Genomic DNA, 26,252 nt, shown 5'->3' with positions numbered 1-26,252 from the left:
GAAGACATACCTAAGATTGCATTTAGAACCCGATATGGTCCTTATGAATTCCTTGTAATGTCATTTAGGTTAACCAATACACCGGCAACATTCATGGATTTGATGAATTGGGTGTCTAGGCCACTTCTTGATAAGTTCATGATCATTTTTATTGATGATATTTTATTATATTCAAAGAGCCCAGAGGATCATAAACATCATTTGCGGCTTGTTTTACAAACGTTAAGGGAGCAACAACTTTATGCCAAGTTCTTTAAATGTGAATTTTGGCTTGATAAAGTTACCTTCTTAAGACATGTTGTTTCTAAAGATGGTATTTAGGTGGATCCAAGCAAAGTAGAAGTAGTAAAAAAATTGGCCACAACCCACAGCAGTCATAGAAATTCAAAGTTTCTTGGATCTTGCAGGATATTATTATTATTTTGTCAAGGATTTCTCTAAAATAGCTGCTCCACTGACGAGATTAACTTAAAAGAATGTGAAATTTGAATGGGATGATAAATGTGAAGATAGTTTTCAAAAGTTAAAGGAGTGTTTAACATCTGCACTAGTCTTAAGTTTACCATCAACCAATAGAGGGTATGCAATTTATTGTAATGCTTCTCGTGTGGGTCTAAGATGTGTCTTAATGCAACATGGCCAAGTTATTACTTATGCCTTATGGTGAGACTTGTGAGATTTATACTGATCATAAGAATCTAAAGTACATTTTTTAGCAAAAAGATCTTAATCTTAGACAAAGAAGATGGATGGAGTTATTGAAGGATTATGATTGTACAATTCATTATCATCCTGGCAAAGCAAATGTTGTGGTTAATGCTTTAAGTAGAAAGTCGATGGGGAGTTTGGCATATATGACTTTGGTAAGAAGGCCTTTAGTGCAAGAAATTCATAAGCTTGAGCAAAGTGGAGTAAAGTCCAAGATTGTTGATAAGAGAGCATTTTTGGCTCACGTACGAGCTCGTTCTTCTTTAATGGATTAGATTAAAAGTGTTCAATTTTTAAATCTAAAGTTATGCAAGTTAAAGGAAGCAGTCATCTCAGGAAGTAACACTGAGTTTGAAATTAACCAAGAAGGAATATTAAAGTGCAATGGTAGAATTTGCATGCCATAAGAGGAAAACTTAAAGCGACTTATCATGGAAGAGGCTCATCATTATGCATATACCACGTATCCAGGAGCAACTAAAATGTATCAGGAGTTAAAACAATTGTATTGGTGGGATGGCATGAAAAAAGATGTGGCAGACTTTGTTTCACGCAGTTTGACATGCCAGCAAGTTAAGGCAGAACATCAAAAGCCAACTAGATTACATCAATAATTAGAGATACTGGAGTGGAAATGGGAAAATATCACAATAGACTTTGTTATTAGGTTACCTCATACAGTGAAAGAATATGATTCTATTTAGGTTATCATTGATAGATTGACTAAATTAGCTCATTTCATTCTAGTAAAGATGACTTATAATGTTGATAAATATGCTCAATTGTATATTGATGAGATTGTGCGGCTACACGGAGTCCCAGTATCCATAATTTTTGATAGGGCCCCTCAATTTACTTCACAATTCTAGAGATCACTACAAGAGGCTTTAGGCACTTGGTTGGATCTTAGTACTGCTTTTCATCCGCAAATAGATGGCCAGTTTGAGAGAACCATTTAGATACTTAAAGATATGCTAAGGTCTTGCATTTTAGACTTTGGTGGTAGTTGGGATTGTTACTTGGCCTTAGTGGAGTTTACTTATAATAACAATTATCAATCTAGCATACAAATGGCTCAATATGAGGCACTTTATGGCAGATAATATAGATCTCCTTTTGGATAGTTTGATGTTGGTGATGATAAGCTTTTGGGACCGGATTTGGTGCAAGATGCCATTAAGAAAGTGAAAATAATTAGAGAAAGATTAATGACAGCTCAAAGTAGACAGAAGTCTTATGTAGATAACCGACGTCAAGAGTTAGAATTTATGGTTAGGGATAAAATATTTCTTAAGGTGTCTCCTATGAAAGGAGTAATGAGATTTAGGAAGAAAGGTAAACTAAGCCCAAGGTATGTGGGTCCATTTAAGATCTTAGAAAGAATTGGTGCAGTTGCTTATCATTTGGCATTACCACCTGAATTGTCAGGTATTCATCTAATATTTCATGTATCAATGTTACGAAAATATTTATATGACCCTTCTCATGTGATAGAAACTTAAGGGATTCAAATAGACTTAGACTTATCTTATGAGGAAGTTCCTGTGGCTATTTTGGATCAATAAGTTAAGAAATTGCGGTCAAAAGAAATTACTTCAGTGAAAGTGTTATGGCATAACCATTCTCAGGAAGAAGCTACGTGGGAATTTGAAAGTGATATCCGTGTCAAGTATCCACACTTGTTTGAAGATTGAGGTAAGTACACACCTAAATTCGGAAGACCAAATTTCTTAAGGGGGCAAGAATGTAACAACTCAAGTATTTTAAGTAAAATTAAAATATAAGTTGGTGTTTTAATAATAATTATATTAATTCCTAGGATAAATATGACAAGAAGAGAAATTGGTGTAACGGAAATCAGGTTGCTAATTTGTCAAAAAGGTTCCCTGCTCAAGTCTGAATAAGGCCGTGAGAAGTTTTATTTTTTGACTTTGCCTTTTTGCCTTATGAAATTACAAAATACCCCTCTTCAAATCTGATAAAAATCTCTACTCTCTCCCTTTGATTTTTCCAGATACCATGAGAGACAAAGAGATGCTCTGATCTTGGTATTCTTTCTTCCTCCTCTATGTCATTGCCTCCTTTTCAGTTTTAGCCACCGCTATCATCAACATCCTTACTTTTACTCTATCTACTATTAGTGCATGTGTAAGAATTTAGTCTTCCTCCCCTTCATTTTTGTTGGTGTTCATTACTAGTAAGGGTGGAGATTCATGCTATCCTAATTTGTTTAAGTTGCTCTCCGTGCTCCCTGTCTCTATCACCCTCTCCTTCTACGTTTTTGTTCATATTGTCTGGGATGAGAAGTTAGAAAGCATCAGAACTAGGGGACTGTTGTTGAGAGCTCATGCTTATGCTGTCCAAGCTTGGCCTATTGTGCTGACTTAGTTTCTATTCTTGCTTGCTAATCATATTCAATCCTTCCTCCCCCTATTCAACGTTCAAGAATATGCTTGTTTCTTCTTTCTCTCTATTCACCACTGCTTAGGCTGGCTGAGTTTAGGTGAGGAAATTTGGACCTCTTATTTGTTAGCATGCAATACGTGTGAGAGAGAGTATGTTGTGGTTGCTGCCTTATGTGTGAAGTTATAAAATTTGTGTGTGTGTGTGTGTGTGTGTGTGTGTGTGTGTGTGTGTGTGTGTGTGTGTGTGTGTGTGTGAATGGGATAGAATTTAAGAGCTAATTAAATAGATCTTGTTTGGATTGATTCATGTTAAATAAATCATTAAGGAAAGATTGAAAGAGAATAGCTTTGATATAATACTTGAATATTGGCTTCATTGAGATGCCTACTAAAATATTTGAAATAATTTCAAAGCATGAATTTTGGTTTTGAATTTTAAATGATAATGGTTGATATATTAGAAGTAGAAGGAAGTCTTTGTAAATTAAAATGATTTTTTAAATTTTTTTTAATAATATCCTTATAGGACGTGTGGAAGAAGAGGATCCTGATAGAAATTAAAGAAAGAATATTTTTGGAACTTGAAACTTCAACAAGTAAGAAAATAGCATCCCTTTTAATTTATTTTTATTTTTATTTTTAATAGACTTTTATTGAAATATTTCATTCTTATGAATTACACTAGTTTTGAAACTTTAAAATATTGATACTGGATAGTTAGAGGATGATATATGCATTTATTTCCTTAAGAAATATCTTTCAAAGATTTATGAAATTATTTTGTTTATTAAACTCTTGAAATCCTTGGTTATTCAGATAACGCAAGCTTGTACATTATTTATGAAATATTATTTTTGACAAGTCTTAAATTGGAATTTGAAATGGTTCATGCAAGTTGGAATTAAAATGTAAATTTGTATTTCAAAAGTGAATTATTTTTCTCGCATGTTTGAAGTGTGATTTTTAAAAGGACTCTAAATAGAACACTGTTGCTAACGGCAGTTCCGTTAGCCCATAGCACGCTGTGGTTAAAAACTAGCTTGTTTGTCTCATGAGTTTTGTTCTCACATTTTTTATTCGTGGGCTTTGTTCTCACGTTTAATTTCATAGCTTCGGCTGCATTTGGTTACTTACTCTCGTGAATTATGTGTCCATGTTTGTTTCATGGCTTCAGTCACGTTTAGTTATTTACCCTCATAGACTGTGTGCCCATGTTTATTTTCGTGGCATAAGCCATGTTTGGTTATTTACCCCCGTGGACTGTGTGTCCACATTTGTTACCTATTTTGTTAAGTTTTCAAAATTTTAAATGTTGACTAATATATGTTTTCAAGATTTCCATTAATGTGTGAATAAATTGTTTTCTTTCAGCATGATAAAATCAATTGTTTTCAATTTACACTCATTTTATGGTTAAGATTATGATTTACAAATTTATAAGTTTATTATGTTGAATTATCATCTTTTCAATTAGCTTACACTAATATTTAAATTTATTTTAGTTATTTTAAATTCTACTGTGAGAATGCTGTTCACTGAAAAAAAAATTTTGGTCTCAGAGTTATTAGCTAACGCTGATCCCTCCACCGACCTCTGAAGGGCAATATAGCTATATTGGTTGGAAATTTGTTTGGTACTATTACTTGTTGATATTAATATTTAAGCTTTATGTATTTTGATTTAGAACAAAGATTAGTTGCTTCACATAGATTGTTGATAGACTTTATTTTGATTTGTATACTGGTTGTTGGCTGGAAGGACCTACACTACTAATTTATTCTATGATCTGTAAAAAATTTCTGTAGTAGAATTTTCAGGAGGTCATAGTTACAGGGGAGGTTCTGTCGAAATTTCTACAAAAATGTTAAAACTTTCTTATGACAATTAGCATCAAAATTATTTTAACTTTCATGTAATTTGATTAACTTTTTTTCTTTTGTAAAATGGAATAAATTTTCTTTTTGAAGCTTACAGGGATGTGTGAAATGGTTCGCACCCGTGCTGGTCATCCTCTATTTTCGAGGCGTGACATAACTGTAACATAAATAATAAAATTTAAATAGCAAAAATGTTTAGAATAAATATTCAATTAACAATGTACCGGATCCAAATATTCCTTAATGATATAAAGCATATTCCATAATAAATCAACTAATATAAAAGTGAGGTAAGTAAAGAGGATTGTATAAATCGTAAAATTAGAATTGACAAGAATATTTATACAACTTATAAAGGAATAATATAAAAATTTAAATAAAAAAAATCTTATAACCACTTTGTAAAAAAAAAAATTATTTGGGACACAACTCACTCACCTTTCCAAGTATCTCTATAGCTTACTCCTTTTTAAGCTTCTCACTTATACTTTGATAGTGCTACTAATTACCTAATCAAACAAACCAACAAGCCAATAATACTAAACTTTCCATGCTAATTTATGCTTTATTTAAATATCCATAAGATTTTTCAAAACCTTATTTGTTCTTAATTCACTGTCTCAAACAATGAACTCTTCCCAATTCTTTAAATCCAATAATAATAACTCCAATACAACACTAGCTATGAAATTCTCAATTAATTTGTAGAATATAAAAGAATCTCGATTCTAAAGACATAGTAGTTACTCAGTCATGTGTAACATTCTAAAAATTTTAAGACTCAAATTTATTTTAAAAATAAAATAAAATATCTATAATTAAATTAAAATTTAGAATCATTTGATAGAGGTCCAGAGTTTGAATTTTACTAAGCAAAAGTTTAGTTTTATTTGATTTTTAACTATAGGAAAAATTACCAAAGTTGACCCGGGCTTTTGTGCAATAATAAAAAATGTTGGGCCATTTCTTGTAATTTTCCCCAAACTTTTAGATCAGCTTTTATAAGAGGAAAACCAGACCAGAAACGCAAAAAAGAAAACAAGGAAAGAAAGGAAACACGTGAGAGAGAGAGAGAGGAAGAAGAAAGGAGAAAGAGAGGGAGTTAGGCTCGGATCTAGGAGTCTTTGCGACCGTTGCGGGCTCGATTACACGATAGGTAAACTCCCTACTTCAATTCTCTTCTCTTTCTCTTGATTTCCTTCAATTTTTGGAAGAGGAGATTTTTGAATTTTGATTTCAAAGGCTTTATTCTTGTAAGCTTTTGTTTCTTTGGATCCTAGGGAGCATGTTTTGAGTTTCTATATAGTGATCTAATATTTTGAGTGGATAATTGGATGAAAAGAGGTGTTTTAGGCACAAAATAAATCCTGAGAAATTGGGTTTTTGCTCTTCAATGGTTTAAACTTATTGATTTAGTTATAATTTTGCTATTTGAGTCCAACAAGATTTAAATTAAGATTTGATTTTCATTATAAGGGCTAATGGTGAAAGTTGGTGGCACTAAGTAAAGGTTTTTAATTGATTAAAAAATTATATAAATTGAAAATTAGCCTAGTGATGGCTAATAAATGGTTTTAGTGGTTAAGTGATACTATGTGAATGGTTGGTTTAATATATGGACCATTATGGTGGATTATGACTCATTGACCTAAGTTGTGTGGTATGAGTTATAGTCTTCATTAATGCTATTTGTCATGATAAGTGATGTGGATCACTTATATGTTGTAGAAAATTGTTAGTGGAACTTATTGAGAAGTAAGGAACAAGCCAAGCCCTATTTTGTACAAGGGGAACCCTTTTGGTACCAAAGGGTTGAGATAACAGGGGAATTTATATTTCTTATTACTTTGTTTTAGCTATTTTTGAATAAATATTACTAGTTATCATGCATTACATGTTTTAAAAGATTAAATGTGCTTTATAAGGGGTTATGGGGTACTACTTTGATTATAGTGCAAATATGTTTTCTAATTGTTTAATAACAATGTTTTTATGGAAATGAGATTTATAAATATTACACTACTTTAGAGTGTTGAATGGTCAATACTTAGGAAAGGTAGACAAGAGTAAAAGGCATGATCTCGGTGGGAGTTCACCAATGAGAAGGTGTGGATTTTTGATATTCTATGGCATACTATCAGTACTCAGTGTGTCTTACGTATTGTAGGCTCAGTGCACTAAAGTGGTTAGTGTATTGAGTGTTCGACATCTCTCAGTGGGGGAGGGAATCTGACATATGAAGTGTGAGGTTGAGTGCCTAGGCCAAGGTAGCCCTCACATGGAGAGTAAGTCGGGCTGGCTCTGGGAGGGAGTTAGCTTTGACTGCTCAGGATTCACGTCGAAGGGGCATAGGCGGTTCGGTGGATTAGATCATGCCTTAGATTATGTTTTGTGCCTGTGGAGGTACAAGTAGGTATAAGGTTTACCTGTGAGTTAAAGAGTGCCAGGGGGCATTCTGTTGGTCATAAAAGGCCATACCGGCCTAGGTCATGCATTCATACATTTTAAATGGCTAAATTATATACTATGTTGAATTTATTATTCATTTATTTGATTATGGCTTACTTTGTAATAATTAATGTAGATTTCTCTGTTACTGAGACTGTGGTTGTCTCACCCCTTTCTTTTCAATATTTTAGGTCCAGGCGAAGGATCCAGTGGTGAACGGGGAAAGGAGCAAAGCTAGGGGTTTGCTTGTGATTTGTAAAGAACTGCAACCCCTTTCTTTTGAGCAAATATATTGTAATGTATTTAAGATTAGGGTGCCAGTAGGATATGATTATGTATGTATGTGTGAATATGTGTAGATTGTGTGCTTGTGTATGAATTTTTGTCTGTTTGCAGACTTATGGCTAGGAAACTTGGTTATGGTGTGTGGTTTTGATGGATTTACTTAGTAGACCAAGTTTCTATTACAAGCAGATCTTTATTTTGATATATATGTGATTTTATAAGCAAATGCAAAGTGGTTGCATTGCAAATGGTGTGCTATGGGCAAATATACACCTTGGATAGAAAGAGTGGGTGCGTGGGCCCCATAAGGAGCTCTGAGCCAAGTGAAAATGTTTAGGATATGTATTTATATAAATACATGGTATTTAGATTGATTTGTGACCACCCTTGTATGATTTGTGCATTTTGGGGGTTTAGGGTCCATTTTAGGAAATGGCACCCGAGTGGTCAAATTTTGATGTATGGGAGTTTTCCATCATTTGAATGTTCTTTCAGGTGTTTTTAGTCTTATTTGACGTGTCCAAAGTGTTCCCACAGGTTTGTGACCATTAGGATGAGATTTGGACAATTTTGAAAATGGTTTTTACCAAAAAGCTGCACTTTTGCATCCGGGTGTCCAAATCTTAATCCGACCGTTAGATTTCTCTAAAATTTGGGTCACAAGTAAAACCTTTTATAAGCTTCGTGTGGGCTTTGAAATCACGTCGATCGGATATCGGATGGAGAAAGGACGCACTTTAGAATTTGGTCTGGAGGTGCTGTCATGACAGCATTAAATTGCTGTCATGACAGCTACAGTATTGATGTTGTAACCTGTATAAAATTCAATCCGTCTGTTTGATCTTTTCAAAATTTAGTATGCTAATAGTATTCTTTAAAAGTGACATGTGGAATTTAGAATCGCTCCGATCGGAGGTCAGATGATGAAATGGTGCACCCCGGAAGTTAGTCCGGAGGTGCTGTCATGACAGCTTTTTAGCTGTCATGACAGCAAAAATAGTCAATATTTTAACATGTCTAATTTTTAATCCGACCGTTGGATCTTTTTGAAATTTGGTACACTTATAGTATCCTTTGAATGTGATGTGTGAGCTTTAAAATTACTTCGATCGGAGGTCGAATGACGGAACGGCGCCTCCTGGAAGTTGGCCCAGGAGGGCTGTCATGACAGCAATAAATTACTGTCATGACAGCATCTTTTTATTCCATTTTCGTCTAATTTGCTTCCGTGCGCTATAGGTAGAACCTATAATTATTTTTAAAGTTTTAAATGATTTATTTCTTAAGTTGGTTAGAGGATCAACTCCTTAACCACACTTAGTTTGAATTATGTGATTTTTGGATAACACTCAAGGCAAGTGTTACATCATGCATCAACCAAGTCAAATTAGCAAAGTTAAATAACTCATCACTCTAGCATAGAAAAGAAATCTCAAACAACAATTATGGCCTCTATAATTTTTTTTAACTTAAAATACAATAATCCAAGTTAAATTCATGTTTTCTTAAAAGTTCATAATGTTCTACAAGACATAAGTTCCTTTAATCCTTTCTTTTCAATGCTTCAACAAACACAATCAATGCATCAAGGTCAATTTACAACAAACATCCAATAGATCTGGTCAATTTCCAACATTACTCAAACATCATCATAAACACTAAATATTTCAAATTCATCCCAATCAAACATTAAATCACATTTAGCAACAACTAAGATTAGCAACCTCAACTAGAAGTTCAAATAGATACTATACATACTCAATAGGTTTCTTCCCTCACTGCTCCAAACCATAGCAACTCAAAATATATATATATTTTTACTCTTTTAAAAATAATTAGTTGGAATAATTAAATAAAATTTTAGTCGCCATCTTCATCAGAATATCATAAAATAGGGGACCCAAACCCCTTGGCCGCAACATCACGGACCACCAAAAATAGAAGAAAAAGAAGCAAATACTTTCTTCCTAATCACACTGGTAGCTGGAGGAATAATTTCAAACATTTGAAACTTAATAAAGCCATAAATTTTGTTACTATTTAACAAAATTTTGGCAGCATAACGACTTATAATTGAAAGTTTCTTAGGCATTTTACCCTCTCTTCGAATTAAATTCAATCCCTGTACAGTTTAATCAAACTTAATTCAACAGCAACAAGTCAATTTCTTTAACATTAACTAAAAAGATAAATGTGAAATATTTTTTATTCTCCTACTCGACGGTTAAACCAAAAAAACACTAAACAACTAGCTAGTGTCATGTGCACAAGCATGCATTTTTCCATTATATTTTTAGATTCCAATAGCAGTAAATTAAAATATATCCATGCCCAACGGAATACTTCAAGAACAGTAGCCTCTCTATTTTTTTTCTTCTTTTCGATGAATCTTGATTTTTATCTCGACATAAGAATTAAAGAACTACTAAATATTGATATCTCATCTTTGGATTCTAATAACAGTGGATATATAAGCTACATTCATAGATATGCCTTGAAAGAGATGCTCTAAATAAATATTAATTTTGATATATATATATATATATAGGCTAGATTTATAGATATATAGGCCATATTCAGACCCCTCCTCTTTGGACTCTACCCAAAAATCTAGCTCTTAAACCAATAAGGAATGTGTACTAGGACTAATTTTAAAAGAGATGCTCTAATTAGGTATAATAATTAACATTCCAATCTAATTCTCTTGGCTAAGAGTGCTTGGGTGATTTCCAATTTCTTAGAGGCATTCTGTCGAGCACCTTGCATGCATCCATGGAAAGAATAGCAAACAACATCAATGTGCTTTCATTGAGCACCCAGCCGCAGAAGAAAATGATCAATGTAAAGCAAGTAATCCAGTACAAGTATCAATCACAAACCATAGCTACCATAGCTACCACAATCACCAATTCAAACCTCAACCATTTGAACAAAAACGAGAATGAATAGCTTAAACACACCTGGGAATTTCTTCGGTCAATGCAAAATGAAATTGTAGAACAAAATAGCTCGAATGGATTCCACCAAGTTGACAGAGGAAGAGCGTAAGAATGCTCTGATTCTTCACAGAGCAACAGCTCAATCGCTTGTGAAGGCTCTGATTCTTCACTAAGCTCTGATTACGGAGGCAATTCTGTGAGTTTGGAAGTTTCTTAAATTAAGGTTTATAGGATATGGGTTTTATACATGTATTCTATGCCAGTCGCACCTTATTTTTGGAGTGTGACATTTATGTAAGCCTCTCTCAATTTCTTACTTACTCTAATAATGCCCCAAATTAACCTATCATGTAAACCAAGACATCTTATGTCATTTTGATTTCCCTCCTTAATATAAGCAAGCAAAATTAATGTTCAAGCTTTTCAAATATTCTTTAAATATCTCAATAACCCCTTAAATTCTCATTAAACCCTTCAACAATTTCTATCAAGTAATCAACAACACTAGGCAACATTTAACGTCAACCATTAATGCAAATTTTATTCCAAGCTTAATAAAAATTTTAATTATCATTTAGTCTTATAATTTTCCTCCTTTAGGTGCTACTCAATTCCAATAGGTAGACTAACTTTATAATTTATATGAAGACATATACTTCCTCAAGTAGCATATATAATTCTTCTAAATTCTAATATGAAAATTAAATAATCTTATTCTCACCAACTTCTTCTTTCAAGCATTCCTACAAGTATATAAGAACATTCACCATTAACTACATTATATGACAAACATTCAAGCAAAATCAAGAATTTCCAACATCTAATTTTCTTCACCAAATTTCAGCTCAGCATATAATAAAATAGTATTTAACATTATTCCAAACAACACCTAACAAACTCTATGGTAGAAACATTGACAAGGCACATCTTCGGTTATTAAAGGAAGAAGGAAGAACAAATGTCTTACGTCAACCAAAGCATAGTGGTAGCTGCCACACCATAGCTCACAGACCATACCAAAGAAGGGAGGAGAAGCTTCAATCCAGTTATTCAACTAGGAGGAAGAGAAACAAAAATTTCATGTCAGATAAAGGAAGGATTTAAGCTTACTATGTACACACATGGACGTCCAACAGCTGAGGAAGAAGAAAAAGATTGAAAGTTGAACACGCACGCGTACCTATCTCTGTCGACCATGAAACAATGAAGAAATAGAGAAGAGATTCATCTACACCAGTTGACAAAAATGAACGGACAGTAGAGGGAAATGAGTGGATGAATTGCCGGTGGTGAGGAGACAAGCACACCAATAGCGGAGATTGAAGCTTGTGCGACGGGAAAGGAGAAGAAAAATAGAGACAAATGCAAACGCTCTCTCTCACTTTGTTCTGCAACTGAAGACAAAGAACAAAGGAGAGTGAAATAATAAGCTTATTGAGAAAATTACAAAACAAGACCAAAATTTGTTAGGAAAATTACAAAACAAGACCCCATTAGATTTTATCATAATATTTTTGTAACAAGAAGCAAGGGGGACTTTAGTAATTTCTCTATCACACCCCAAAAATAGATATGACCGTTGCATGATAGATACACAAATACACATCCTTTAAACCTTGATTTTGGAAAATCTAATTTAATATCTTAAATTGTTTGAAATAGGATTGGACAATAACTATAACATTTTCGTACAAACAAAAGGATTCCAAAACTTTTTGTAGAAATTTTGACAAAACCATCCCTAAAAATAGGATTTTACAAAGGCTCTACAACAACAACATCACAACAAAATAACAATAGAGAGTTCAGCACCTACTAGCAGACCAACAATATAGATAGTAAACAAGGATCTTAATTATAGTTTATGTGGAGTACCTAAAATAAAATTCACAAAATATAATATACAAATTCAGGATTTACAATGATGGAGATTAACTAGGATAATTTTTCAACTTCAACTCAGAATTAAACCCCTCAAGGATCATCTGAAGGTGTAAGACCGGCTATATTATCTGAGACTAAAAATTTCTAGTAAATAACATTTCAACTTACAGTTGATGAAAATAATAAAAAGTACATTAATGAGTCTTTTATAAACTTAGTGAAATAATCAATTGAAAATAATATACGCATATACCTCATACATATATATCAACAGTTATGTAAATGTAAAAATCATGAATGTATGAATTCAATTACCATTTATTAGAAATTCAAGTGTCATTTTAAACATCAACCTATGTTTAAACACTTCGGAAATGATCCAGTTAAATATAAAATCCAAATATGGTAAAAATAACATTTTGCTTTAAAAGATCAAATTTTAAGAAAACTTAAGTTTCAATATTCACTCTTTAATAGGATTTGATCAGAATCATTAACAAGTATGGATACACAATTCACGAGGGTAAATAACTAATAAGTATGGATACACAGTCCACGAGAGTAAATAACCAAGTGTGGCAGAAGGCCATGAAACTAAAGATGAACATTTCCATAATAATTTCAAAATTTAAAGAAGCCATTTGGATCAGGAAGTTCACTGCTGAACTAAGAGTGATGCCTAGCATCTCAGATCCAATAAACTTGTTTTGTGACAATAGTGGTGCAATTGCATAGAACAAGGAGCTAAGGTCACACCAAAAGACCAAGCATATACTTAAGCATTTTCACTTTATCAGAGAGATCAATGATAGAGGTGATATAAAAATATGCAAAGTAATAAGAGAAGACAATGTTGCTGATCCTCTTGCAAAACCTCTTACACAGGCAAAGCAAGACCATCATGTTAAGACAATGAAAATTAGAAAAATTAATCATTCTACCTAGTGTAAGTGGGAGGATGTTAGAAATTGTGCCCTATAGCCAATCATTATACTATGTACATTATTATTTAATGAATTTCTATTTTGTTATCATATCGATTGCGTGTTCATTATGATAACTATATCCTTGGACAAACTATAATTATTGTCCTAAATGTTAAATGTCCCTAGTCGGTCATCTATAAGGGATCATTGATGAAACAAGACTTATATGACTTTGATTAATTATAGAGATATAAATCAAAGTCGTAGGCACTTGAAAGAATATAAGGTGCTACACCGACCCACTATGAGAAAGCTGCATGGTACAAGTCATAAGCTTATCTCATATGTAACTATATTACTAAGCCCTTTGACCTGAGATTATCATAGATTCTTACATGATGACCACTGAACTTTGACTTAGTCAAAAGTCACCTTTGACCGGGTGATCATAAAAGCTATGATTGAGTATAGTGATATTCATGCAAAGAAATATGAGTGATCAAGATGAAATTTGTCCCTTATGTGAATTAAGAGATATTACTGGGCACCTCAATGAGTAAAACTGAGAAAATGTATAGTCATACTACAGTGAAAAGGGTTTTTCCATTGTTATGTCAGTTCACTAAGAGATCAAGAAAGTAAAGGTCAAGTAAAGGAGAATGACAATTTCATGTCTCACACTTGACCGAAATATCACGTGACAAAAGGGATGTGATACGATTATATGATAGGTTACATTAGATCATCAATCCCCATATGAATTGAATAGTTGCAATGTCTTGCTAAAGGCCACTTGTGACTTGTGAGCTAATAGTATAATTAGCCTGCTGTCAACTTTCATATGGGCTTATAAGGTCACACACAAGAACAATTCAACTTGAGCTATAATGTCCAAGTTCATTGAATTTGAAATATGTCTAGATTTAATGAATGTAATATAGGGTAAATGAATTAAATATATTTGAATATTTATTTGACAAATATATATATATATATATTGAAAAATATATGTATCTTCATGTGTGTGTGTATGATATATATATATATGATATATAAAATTTAAAATATAATATAATATATATATTTTTGAAATATGTATACATATATGTGTAGTTTTGTGTATACATATATATAATATAATATGTATATCTGATATATATATATATATATATTATATTTTATTATGTCAGTTTTAAATTTAATTTTATGTGATAAATTAAATTTAATAACTAACATGATATGAGAGAATATCATATCATTTCTATAGTTTGAATTTATAAGATAAATTCAAATTAGATATGATATTATATATTTTATTTATGAGATAAATTTAATCTAATATTTTCGTTGACTTATTAAAGGAAAAAAAACCCCTAATGTATAAATAAGATAGAAAAGGGACGTGCTTTATGAGTTTTAAAGAGTTAGAAAAGTTCTGATACAAAAATACTTTGAGAGCCACAAAACACCCTAAAAAAAAAAAGAAAACCAACGTTCAAAGATGAACGAACGTTGGGAGCGCTAGCACACTATTCGAGTTAGAGAGTTGTTCGTGTGGATACTGGTAGAGGGAACATATCTATGTTGTCAGCTCTTGAGATCCAATTTCTTGAAGACAACACGTGAAGAACTCGCAATTAAAAAGGTAATTGTTCGATCAACCTTGACTTAAACAAGTTTGTTCGGTCCACATTAGAATAGGAATTTTATTTTTTTTTTAATTTTCCGCTGCGCCTCCTTATCCAATAGAAACAAGTGCGGCAAAAAGCTACAAAATAAGCGCAGGCACAAGGCCTACGAAAACAAGTATGAGTACGATGCTCAAGAATTACCGTCCATCCATTCCACATGCATTGGCCTTTGCACGAGACTAGTACCTTCAACAAACACCCTGCTAGCTAAGTGTACCATGACGCGCCAAGGGCTAACGAGTCTGCCATTAGCAACCAACGTTCTAATATAATTCCACATGTTAAATTTAGTGTACGTAGGTTCATAAAATTAACATATTATTTCTTTTTAACATTTATCATCGTATTCATCACAAATGAATCCACCAATATTATTCCACGCATAAATCATAATGATAAATCAATCTTCAACCTCAAATCAGACATTATTAATATGTTAAAAGAATTGAAAATAGTTAATCATAAAACATTTCTTTATTTTCCTCAAAACCCCAGCATGATGAAAAAATTCAATTTAAATAACTAATATTAAAATTTGAAGATATAGCAATATATAAATAACTATAATTTAACAATATTTGATAAAAAGAATTTGGCTTATAAATTAATTGAGATGCTATTCACTTACCTGATAAACTCCAGAATAAATAATTTACTTCTAACTGATCCCCTTGCAATAATGACTGTTTTTAAATCCTAATGTGGCCAAGTAATACCATAGTTATTTTCTTCTATAAATTTTATATTTTATTTTATTTTTGGACATTATCAATCCAAATAATTCAGAAAAAGTAATGTTTACAATCGTAACTTTAACTTTTCTCAACATTTCATAGATATTGCAAAGACTAATATTTAAATAGCAAATGGACTTTTGAATTACCAATAACAAAACACTCTTCCCAAACATTTTTATTTGTAAGTCCAACTTTTTTATGGAAAATAATTGCCATCCATAATAATTTATTTATCAATAATACAATCATCAGATTTATTTTTCATCATTCAGCAAAAATTCTTCACTTCCAGCATTTTTTCTGGTATCTATTTATATCAAAGTTCAAATAAATACCAAACCTCTTCTTCATTTGAGCTAATCAAACTTCCATCATCAGTCAAGGAAAATTATCTTCCAATAATTATCTCATTAACAATAATTTAATTATCACATATATCTTGTCATCATATGTCTAATTTTTTTAATAGGCATTTTATCGAACACTTCACAGACATACTCCTTAATTTGAAATTCCAACCTTAATTCACAAGGTAATAGCATCCAAATTATTGATGTCTTCCAAGGAATTAAATGAAATTTTTAGGAAATACTCAATCAAGCAACTCCTTCTAATAAACATTTTAACAAACACCTTATAGGCACCAATCTCCAAGTTTTATGTCTAAGTTCTTCTATCCCAATATTCTAACTAATTCTTTCAACATCAACCAATCAAAACAAAAATCAATTTTGCTCAAAAATTCTGACCCAAATATATCATTATCAAACTTCAATAAAATTTTCCAGTTTAATTTAAATTCCTTTCCCTCTACACATGCAACACCGGCAGCCACAGAACTAAAAAACAAAAAAAATTGCATCTTCACTTCTATGTTCTATCACTTTACACACGCACATGTATAGAGTTACCAAGAAAAAGGAAAGATGAATTTAAGGCTCCTCACCTTGGATAGCGACAGCACACATCCAAGAAGAAGCAGCAGAACTACAGCAGAACAGGGGAGGGAAAATCTGACACGACACAAGGAAGAGGAAGAGGAAGAGAGCCAACAAAACCATACCAAGTAGCGAAACATTCACGAGTAGCAACTCAGATCAGTAATTCATCTCTCACGCCACCCACTACACGAATACGAACACAAATAGCAAGAACAGAACGACGAAAAACGAAGGCAAACAGAGGCAGGGAAGGCGGAGGACCTGGTGTTGCAAGGTGGTGATGGATACCCACAGTCGCAGGCAACGAGACAAGCGACAGTGATGAGGGCGGAGGGCGGAATAGCTGGAGCAAGGATTCGAAGGTTTTGGTCTCTCCCTCCGCCGACTCTGATGCGTTCCCAGCTCCAGGGAAGAGAAAGGAAGGGAAAAATAGTCTGATAGGGGAGGTTAGGGCAGAATGATAATTTCTTATGTCTAGATAAGAAAATTAAAAGTCTTCCATATACACCAAAAAGTTTCGAACTCATGAGCTGATAATCAGATGGCTAACACTATGCCCGCTAAACCCCCACACTTGCTGGCAAATTTTGTCCAAAATTAATAAAAAAACCCTTAACGTGGCTTATCGTAGATTTTATTTTATTTCACTATCTATTTTTTTTTGTTTTAAACCAAAATTTATAGGCTATTGCATTCTCATATAAAGGAAAATAAAACTGAATTTTTTCTTAAGTTAAAGTCAAACTCTAGACCTCATATAAGTAACGGGTATAAATTTCGCTAGACCAATACTTCTCATATGTTATAAACCAAAATAATTACATAAAATTGAGGGGCTCTATTGCATTCTGGACAGTGGAAGCATGCATTAGATATTTTGGTATAAATATATTTTGTATTATGTAATATTAATTTAAGGCTTCACATATACTATAGTTAGATCCTAGTTTTATTTTGTTGATATGAAATCTATTGGTGTAGATTTTGTACTTGGAATGTTGGGACATTAAATTGTAAATCTGTAGAGGTTGTAGGGGTTATGATTCAAAGGAAAATCAATATCCTTTGCTTGCAAGAAACAAAATGGCGTGGAGAAGAAGCTAAGGATATTCAAGGTTTCAAACTTTGGTATACAGGAAAAGTAAGTGCACGCAATGGAGTAGGCATCATTATAGATAAGGAGTGGAAGAAGAACGTTGTAGAAGTTAGCAGAATTGGAGACAGAATTATTTCTTTAAAAATGATAATTGGACGTGAGACTGTTAATATTGTTAGCGCTTATACGCCGCAAGTCGGGACAGAAGCCAGTCTTAAGGAATTATTTTGGGAGGATCTGGAGGGGTTGATTCGACACATACCACAGAGTGAAAAGATTTTCATTGGAGGAGACTTTAATGGGCATGTCGGGAGGGAAGCTGGTCAGTATGCGAGGGTGCATGGTGGTTTTGGTTTTGGAAAGCTAAACAATGAAGGACAAACTCTTCTTGATTTCTCATTGGCGTATGATTTTAAGATTGCCAACACTTGTTTCAAGAAGAGAGATGAGCATCTCATCACTTACAAAAGTGGAGCCTCAAGGTCGCAGATTGATTTTCTTTTGGTTAGGAACACAGATAGAAAACTTTGTAAAAATTGTAAGGTGATCCCCGGAGATGCTGTAACGACACAACATAGGGTCCTAGTCCTTGATGTGTGTATTATGAGTAAAATCCAAAAATGTCGACAAGTAGTAACACCAAGCATTAGGTGGTGGCAATTAAAAGGTGAGAAGCAAGATATTTTCAAGCGAAATCTTTTGGATAAAGGAATTTGGGATTCTCAGGGAAGTGCTAACATCATATGGGGGGATATGGCTAAAAAGATACGGGAGGTTGCAAAAGTAGTTTTGGGAGAATCGAAAGGTTCTGGTCTGAGAGATAAGGAGTCTTGGTGGTGGAATAATAGTGTACAGGACAAAATCAAGTATAAGAAGAACTATTTTAAAGCCATACATTTGTGTAACAATGAGGAAAATTGGGAGAGGTACCGTATGGCTAAGAAGGAAACTAAGAGAGCTGTGGGTGAAGCTCGTTCTAAAGCTTTTGAAGAATTTTATAAGAACCTTGAGACGAAGGAAGGAGAGCAAAATATTTATAAGATTGCTAAGAGTAGGGAAAGAAAATCAAGAGATCTAGAACAGGTAAGGTGTATTAAGGATGAAGAGGGAAGAATTTTAGTTACAGATGATGAAATTAAAAATAGATGGGAGACTTATTTTTCTAAACTTTTCAATGATGGAGAGGATTCATCTAGTAACTTGGAGGATTTAGTAACTGGTGAAGGAGAACAAAATTTGTCATTCTATCGAAAAATACGTGATAAGGAAGTAAAGGAAGCTCTTAAGAAAATGGCAAATGGTAGAGCCAACGGACCTGATTGTATATCTATCGAAGCATGGAAATGTTTAGGTGAAGAAGGGGTGAGATGGTTAACTAAGTTATTTAATGTGATTTTACGGTCCAAGAAAATGCCTGATGAGTGGAGAAGAAGTACATTAATTCCTATTTATAAAAATAAAGGAGATATTCAGAATTGTACTAACTATAGAGGGATTAAACTCATGAGCCACACAATGAAATTGTGGGAGAAAGTAATTGAGCACAGGTTGAGATTGGAGACAAGTATTTCTGAGAATCAATTTAGTTTTATGCCAGGTAGATCAACTACAGAGGCGATTTATCTACTAAGGGGATTAATGGAAAAGTATCATTGTAAAGATAAAGATCTACACATGGTTTTTATCGATTTGGAAAAAGCTTATGACCGTATACCAAGAGAAGTGCTTTGGAAAGCGTTGGAAAAAAAGGGAGTACGGATTGCTTATATTAAAGCCATACAAGATATGTATGAGGGGGTAAAAACTAGGATAAGAACGCCTAGTGGTCAAACAAAGGATTTTCCTATAAAGATTGGACTACATCAGGGATCATCTCTGAGTCCTTATTTGTTCAACTTGATTTTAAATGTTTTGACGGAACATATTCAAGAGGAAATCCCGAAATGTATGCTCTTCGCGGATGATATAGTTCTTATAGCAGAGACAAGAGAAGAGGTTAATTGCAAACTTGAGTTATGGAGGAGGACATTGGAGTCGAAAGGTTTTCGTCTGAGTAGAAGTAAGACGGAATATTTATATTGTAAATTTGGTAAAGGACTATTCGAAAATAATTTGGAAGTGAAATTGGGAGATCAAATTATACCTCAAGTGGAAAAGTTTAGATATTTGGGAGCCATTATTCAAAATGATGGCGAAATCAGTGGAGATATTTCACATAGAATTCAAGCTGGGTGGTTTAATTGGAGAAAAGCTAAAGGAGTTATTTGTACCGTAAGGTGCCTAATAAACTTAAAGGAAAGTTTTATCGTACTGCTATCAGACCGGCAATGTTATATAGTAGTGAATGCTGGGCTCTAACGGGACAGCAAGAGCATAAAGTTGGAGTAGCAGAGATGAGAATGTTACGATGGATGTGCGGACATACACGTAAAGATAAAATTTGAAATGAGCACATACGCGAAAAAGTGAGGGTGGCACTATTGAGGAAAAAATGGTAGAAAATCAGTTGAGATGGTTTGGGCATGTACAAAGAAGACCAAGGGAGGCACCAGTGAGAAGAGTGGAACATATAACTTTGAGTCCGATTAAGAGAGGTAGAGGAAGGCCTAAGAGAACACTCTTGGAAGTTGTTGAACGTGATCTCTTAATTAATAATATTTCTAAAAGCTTGATAAATGATAGAGCACAATGGTGTCTTGCAATCCATGTAGCCGACCCCACCTAGTGGGATAAAGGCTTGTTGTTGTTGTTGTTGTTGAAATCTATTGGTGTGGAGCTAGTCTTCTTTATTGGTTTGGCTGATAGGTTTGCTGCTGTAAAAATTTTGACAAATCCAAATTACTGGAGAGATTTTCACAAAATTTTTATAAAATATTTAAGATTTTATGAACTTTATAAATTATATATCTATATTTTAACTTAATTTCTAGTTAATTAGATTCACATTCCATGCCGATCACATCCTTAATGTTAGGGTATGACAATTATGGTATCTTTTTGTATTAAAAAATTATGATATTTATTAGAGGTGAAAATGAAAATTAAAATAATTTTTAAACAATTTCAATGACGTGACTAATTTTTCTCATAAGCGACGTAGATAGGGGGGAAGCAATAATGTTACTATAATAAATTGGATAATTTCAAGATTTATAAAGAATATATCACACGTAACTACTTGATGACACTCCATTTGATTTTGTTCACGTACATTTTTTACCATAATTAAAGAGATGTTTAAAATGTATTAATTCGGTTCAAAATCAAAAATGTTTTCAACTTCACCGACTCCAGCCAGACGAGTTCGTAGATTGAATTCAAACTGTTGAACGTATATTTGAATATAAGGAGATTCCAGATGTGCAAAAAGTTAAGATTGTTGCCTTTAAACTCAAGAAATATGCCTCCATTTAGTGGGAAAACCTTATATGGAAGTGAGAAAGTGAGGGGAAGTGCAAGATTGAGACCTGGAAAAAAAAATAAAATGCCAACTCACTAAGAAATTTCTACTAGACCATTACCACCAGGATAATTTTCTCCAACTGTAAGATCTTCAACAAAGGTCCTTATCTTTAGAAGAGTATACTAGAGAATTTGAAAAACTCATGGTGAAGTGTGACATTGAAGAGAAGGAGGAGCAAGCAATAGCCCAGTACCTTGCAGGCTTAAACACAGATATCAGCCATCCAATCCAGCTTCAGCAGTATTGAACCTTAGATGATGTAATCTATCTAGCCATGAGTGTTGAGAAGTAGAGTCTCAAGAGATCATCTTTCTAGCCTACTTCCTCCAGAGGTTATTCAGATGCCCGTAAGGCAGAGTTTTAGCAGACCAACCCCTCAAGTAAGCCGTAAACTAGTGCTCTGCACAAACCACTAACAAATGATGCCAAGGAATCTAGCTCTAAAGCAATCAAATGCTTTAAATTCTAAGGATTTAGCCACATTGATGTAGATTGTCCTACCTAAAAGGTTATCACTATTAAGGAAGGGCAAGTGTATGAAGCACCTAAAGAAGATGAGGAGGAGATTGAGTTTTATGGAATTGATCAAGTATATGATGAGGAGGTCATGCTTGCAGATTAAGGAGAAGCATTGGTGCTTAGACGAAGTCTACATACTACTATAGTCAAGGAAGAACCTTAACTATGACGTAACATTTTTCACACTCATTGTACAACCCAAGGAAAAGTTTGTGATGTCATCATTGACATGGGAGTTGTGAAAATGTAGTGTCTAACTATATGGTGGAGAAATTGAAGTTGCCAACAAAAGATCATCCACATCCTTACAAGCTTCACTAGCTCAACAAGGGGAATGAGGTAAAAGTTTTTAAACAATACCTTGTGATCTTTTCTATTGAAAACAGATATTGTGATGAACTTTTATGTGATGTTGTTCCCATAGATACATGCCACCTTCTCTTAGGGAGGCCATTGCAATATGATTGACATGCTATATATAACGGGAGTGCAAACACCTATTCTTTCATGAAGGATGGTGTCAAGTTCACATTAGTGCCTCTATCACCCAATGAGATTAGCCAATCTTTGAGGGAATAAGCCATTAATGTCTTTAATGACTAAGGAGGAACTCAAGGTGATAAAGTTTGAAGCCTTAATGATGAACTTCATTTTGGTGCTTGAGGTGAATAATGAGTCTGCTAGTCCATTAGAAGTCATTCCTTTATTGTATGAATTTCTAAATTTGATATCTGATGAGATACCACCAGGGTTGCCACCCATGCGAGACATACAGCACATCATTGACTTTGTTCTAAGAGCAATTATTCCTAACAAACTTGCCTACAAGATGAGTCCTTAGGAACATATCGAAGTCCAATAGCAAGTTGAAGAGCTGTTGAAGAAAGGGTTAGTTCGAGAAAGTGTTAGCCTTTGTGCTATACCTATTCTTCTAGTATTAAAGAAGGATGAGAGTTGGAGAATGTGCAAGGGAGCAACGTTCAAGACACCCAAACTCTCTAATGACCCACAAACACCATACCAGATCTGAAGAGAGAAAGAGACAGAGCAAGAATGGCCGACACAGCTGCGGACAAAGGTGTAACAGCGAGTGAAGCCACTGATGATGATGCAGTATTTCAGCCACTCTCAGATGCAGACACGAAGAAGAAGAGGCAAATACTAGCCTCCTTCGAGTCGATGAGCGCGTCAAATAAAGAAGGAAGTGGAGGTTTTTGCAGAGCTATTACAGAGTACTCATGCCACTGTTAGGCAGCCATGAAATCACCAACGATGAGGTTCAGAGAAGGAACATGATGGAGAAGAGAGGAAGAGCTGAAGAACGGACGTGAAAAAAAAATCTGACTCTCGTGTGTTTCGTGAGGTTCGAATGGTGAAGAAGAAAATCTGATTCAAAAATATTATTAGGAAAATTGCAAGAAAGGACATAAGGAAAATTACAAAAAATGGCACAAATTTTTTCTATAATTTAAAACAAAATAAAACCAAACTTTTGCTTAATGAATTTCAAACTTTGGACCTTCAAGAAAGTTACTAATATAAATTCTACTAAACTACCGCTCTCCACTTGATATATAAATAATTTAAATGAAATATCAATTGGGAAAAACATGATGCACTCAATTTTGTTTTAACGCAAGTGTACATTTCGAAAATTAGTAAGTGGCAAATTAATGTTGATCCTATAGGGAATCAAGTTAATTGAAAATTAGGCAATAAAGTCTCCATTTTCATTTAAGTTGAGCAAGGCAAGATTTGGATTTGAAATTGCAAAATAAAGATTGAAATTAGAAAAATGCACTAAAATTAAAATTCCAACAACCATAAATAGTCAAAGCAACTTAGGGTGGCTAATTCCTTCTTCAATTCATAGAACATGTAATTACCTAAATAAATTCACTTAATATTAATTTGCTAATCTAGATTATTAATAGGAATAATTATCTTCTGATTAATTACACCCCTCTCTTGAATTAATATGCTATTCCTAAGACAATTACCCAAGTAAAAAGGCACAAACTCACTCTAATATGATTATATGAGTCCAACAGGTATATTCCTATCCTATTGGTGAATTAGAAATAATTTTAATCTCACATTACTCAATCTAATGGTCTAATTCAGATTTCCCTCTTCCAAGGCAAAACCTAAACTCCCAAATTCACACTTAATGGTGATTAAACATTAAGTAGATAAATAAGCACAAGATTAAGTAAACAAAACTAATATTAAGCTCAAATAAATGGTTCAAATATGTTCTAATCTAAGAATCAGTTCATAGCTATCGTAGATTAAGAGAAAATCAGCCACATATGGCTTTTATAACAGCAAAATCAATAATGTATATAGCAAAGTAAAGAGAAGAAGAAGAAGAAAAGCTTAATCAGATCAATCTTGAGTAAAACCCAAGCTTCTCTATGAAACCTAAGCTTCTCTAACCCTCCTTTGGCTCCTTTTGCTCTCCTTAGATGTTCTACAGCTATTGGAGGTAAAAAATGCATGAAAATGAGGTGCTCAAACCTCAAAGTTCACTGAGGATCAAAACTATGCATTTTACTAAAATCTCACTTCGCTGCAGCGAACATGACCCGTTCAAATTTTCTTTTTAAATTTAATTCTTTTGACTTGAGCTTCAAAATTTTCATCTTTAAGCCCCTAAATTGGGCCTTCCTACTTGCATAAAACCCAGAATTAATGCTAGAATTGGTCAACTAACTTCTAACACATTTCCAAGCCCATTTTTACACACAATTATCCATTTAATCGTATTTTTGCTAAAAAATTTCAAATAAATGACTTTCAATTATATTAAAAATACCAATAAATTTAATAAAATATTGGAAGTCACCTATCATTAAGAAGCATGAGAGATACTACATTATTAGAGTCTATACTACATTGCAAGCATAATTATAAATTTCATTGTTGAAAGGTATAGATTAAAAAATCTAGAATTTGTCACATACTTGATATGGTTTAATCCATCTAAAAGCTATGGCAAAAATCAAAATGCAAATAATATATCCACATAATTGAAAGAATAATATAGATTTAATTAATTCCTTATACAAAGTTATGCATAGTGCTCATGGCCCAAAAAGACCTCAATCGTGACAAGGTATATATATATATATCATATTATGCAAAGTTTAGAAAAATAATCCTAGAGCCTATAAAAACTCTTAAAGACATTACATGAGTACTAATATAATTCAATTAGAAAAAATTAATTAAAACATGGAAACTTAATTCAAGCAGGCATATTTAGAAAGTCCCTAGAATTGGAATTTCAATAGTTAATTAATATCTTTAAACTTGCACAAATTGTTTGACTTTTAAGCTTGCCCTTCACTAAAATTAATTATCACAATAGAACATGTTTAAAGATTACAAGTACAATTAAAGAGGGGCAATATTAAGGGAAAAAATTAACCATTACATCTTCGCTCTATGTTTAAAACCAAATTAAAGCTATAAATGTAAGGTCATCCTTACTTATCCACAATTAACTCCACAAAATTAAGGTAATCATGGGAATTAACCCAAATGAATTACCAAGTTTGTAAACTTTTTATAAATGGGATCCCAAGTTTTCAAAACTTAAAATGATATAAAATCATTTCATAAACTAAAATCAGAGCAAAACATGTATAAGGAAGCATGGATATCATATAAAGTAAGATAACATCAAATTTGGGTCAAAAGAGCAAAAACAAAGATTTTGGCAAATACGTTGTAGCATAAAATTTTATGCTGCAACATAAACCGCAAAAGCCAAGACAGTAGCAAAAAGCTATCATAGCAGACTTCCTGCCTGAATTTTTGACACACACCAAATCTTCGTCTGACGTCCGGTTGAAATGATCTAAGTGTCCACAGAAAGTTCAATTAATGAACTAGCTAATGGCACTGGTCTTATTTACAAATTCTATCATATTAAAAAGTTGGACACTTAGAACCAAAACTACTACTTTCTCACATTTCTCAACTTTCAAAGTGTCCAAAACCCAACCCAAGTGCCATTAGCCCACACAACTATCTAAACCATACTCAATGGACTTTAGATGACTTGTGCAATACACCACAATGCACATATATACCATAGATCATATTTTCACTTCCCAATCCCAAATTCATTAAAACCAAAGAGGGCGGTCGTCCTCATTCAAAGTATCCAATTACACAATTGCAACCCTAAAAATAGCCTTAAACATACTTGAACAGTATTTTGGCCTTAAAGAAGCATGCTTAACTTATACAAACTGATCAAGGACATCAAAACACTAACTAATAATCACATATGAATGCAATGGTCTAAGTACTCAACATAATT

General features: G+C 33.3%; 1 protein-coding gene across 3 annotated transcripts; it reads right to left on the bottom strand.

Annotated features, from left to right (window-relative positions):
* Positions 1-10,692: 10,692 nt before the first annotated feature.
* Positions 10,693-17,262, bottom strand: LOC129317179 (uncharacterized). Of its 3 annotated transcripts, XR_008594962.1 has the most exons (5): positions 16,847-17,262; positions 15,305-15,405; positions 11,843-12,056; positions 11,630-11,716; positions 10,693-10,856 (listed from the first exon to the last, which is right to left on the bottom strand). XR_008594962.1 is itself a non-coding variant. In XM_054961542.1 (3 exons), the coding sequence occupies exons 1-3, from the start codon at positions 16,976-16,978 to the stop codon at positions 11,709-11,711; spliced, it is 354 nt and encodes a 117-aa protein (XP_054817517.1). In that variant the 5' UTR covers positions 16,979-17,262; the 3' UTR covers positions 11,413-11,708. The 3 variants fall into 3 exon arrangements, 1 of the variants encoding a protein (XP_054817517.1); XR_008594961.1 differs by lacking the exon at positions 10,693-10,856 and having other exon boundaries at positions 11,413-11,716; XM_054961542.1 differs by lacking the exons at positions 10,693-10,856; positions 15,305-15,405 and having other exon boundaries at positions 11,413-11,716.
* Positions 17,263-26,252: the final 8,990 nt, after the last annotated feature.

The sequence above is a fragment of the Prosopis cineraria genome, unplaced genomic scaffold (genome assembly GCF_029017545.1).
Source record: "Prosopis cineraria cultivar Desert tree isolate PC_DT_omini unplaced genomic scaffold, ASM2901754v1 PC8, whole genome shotgun sequence".
Taxonomy (NCBI): domain Eukaryota; kingdom Viridiplantae; phylum Streptophyta; class Magnoliopsida; order Fabales; family Fabaceae; genus Prosopis; species Prosopis cineraria.
This window is presented reverse-complemented; position numbering and strand designations above follow the sequence as displayed.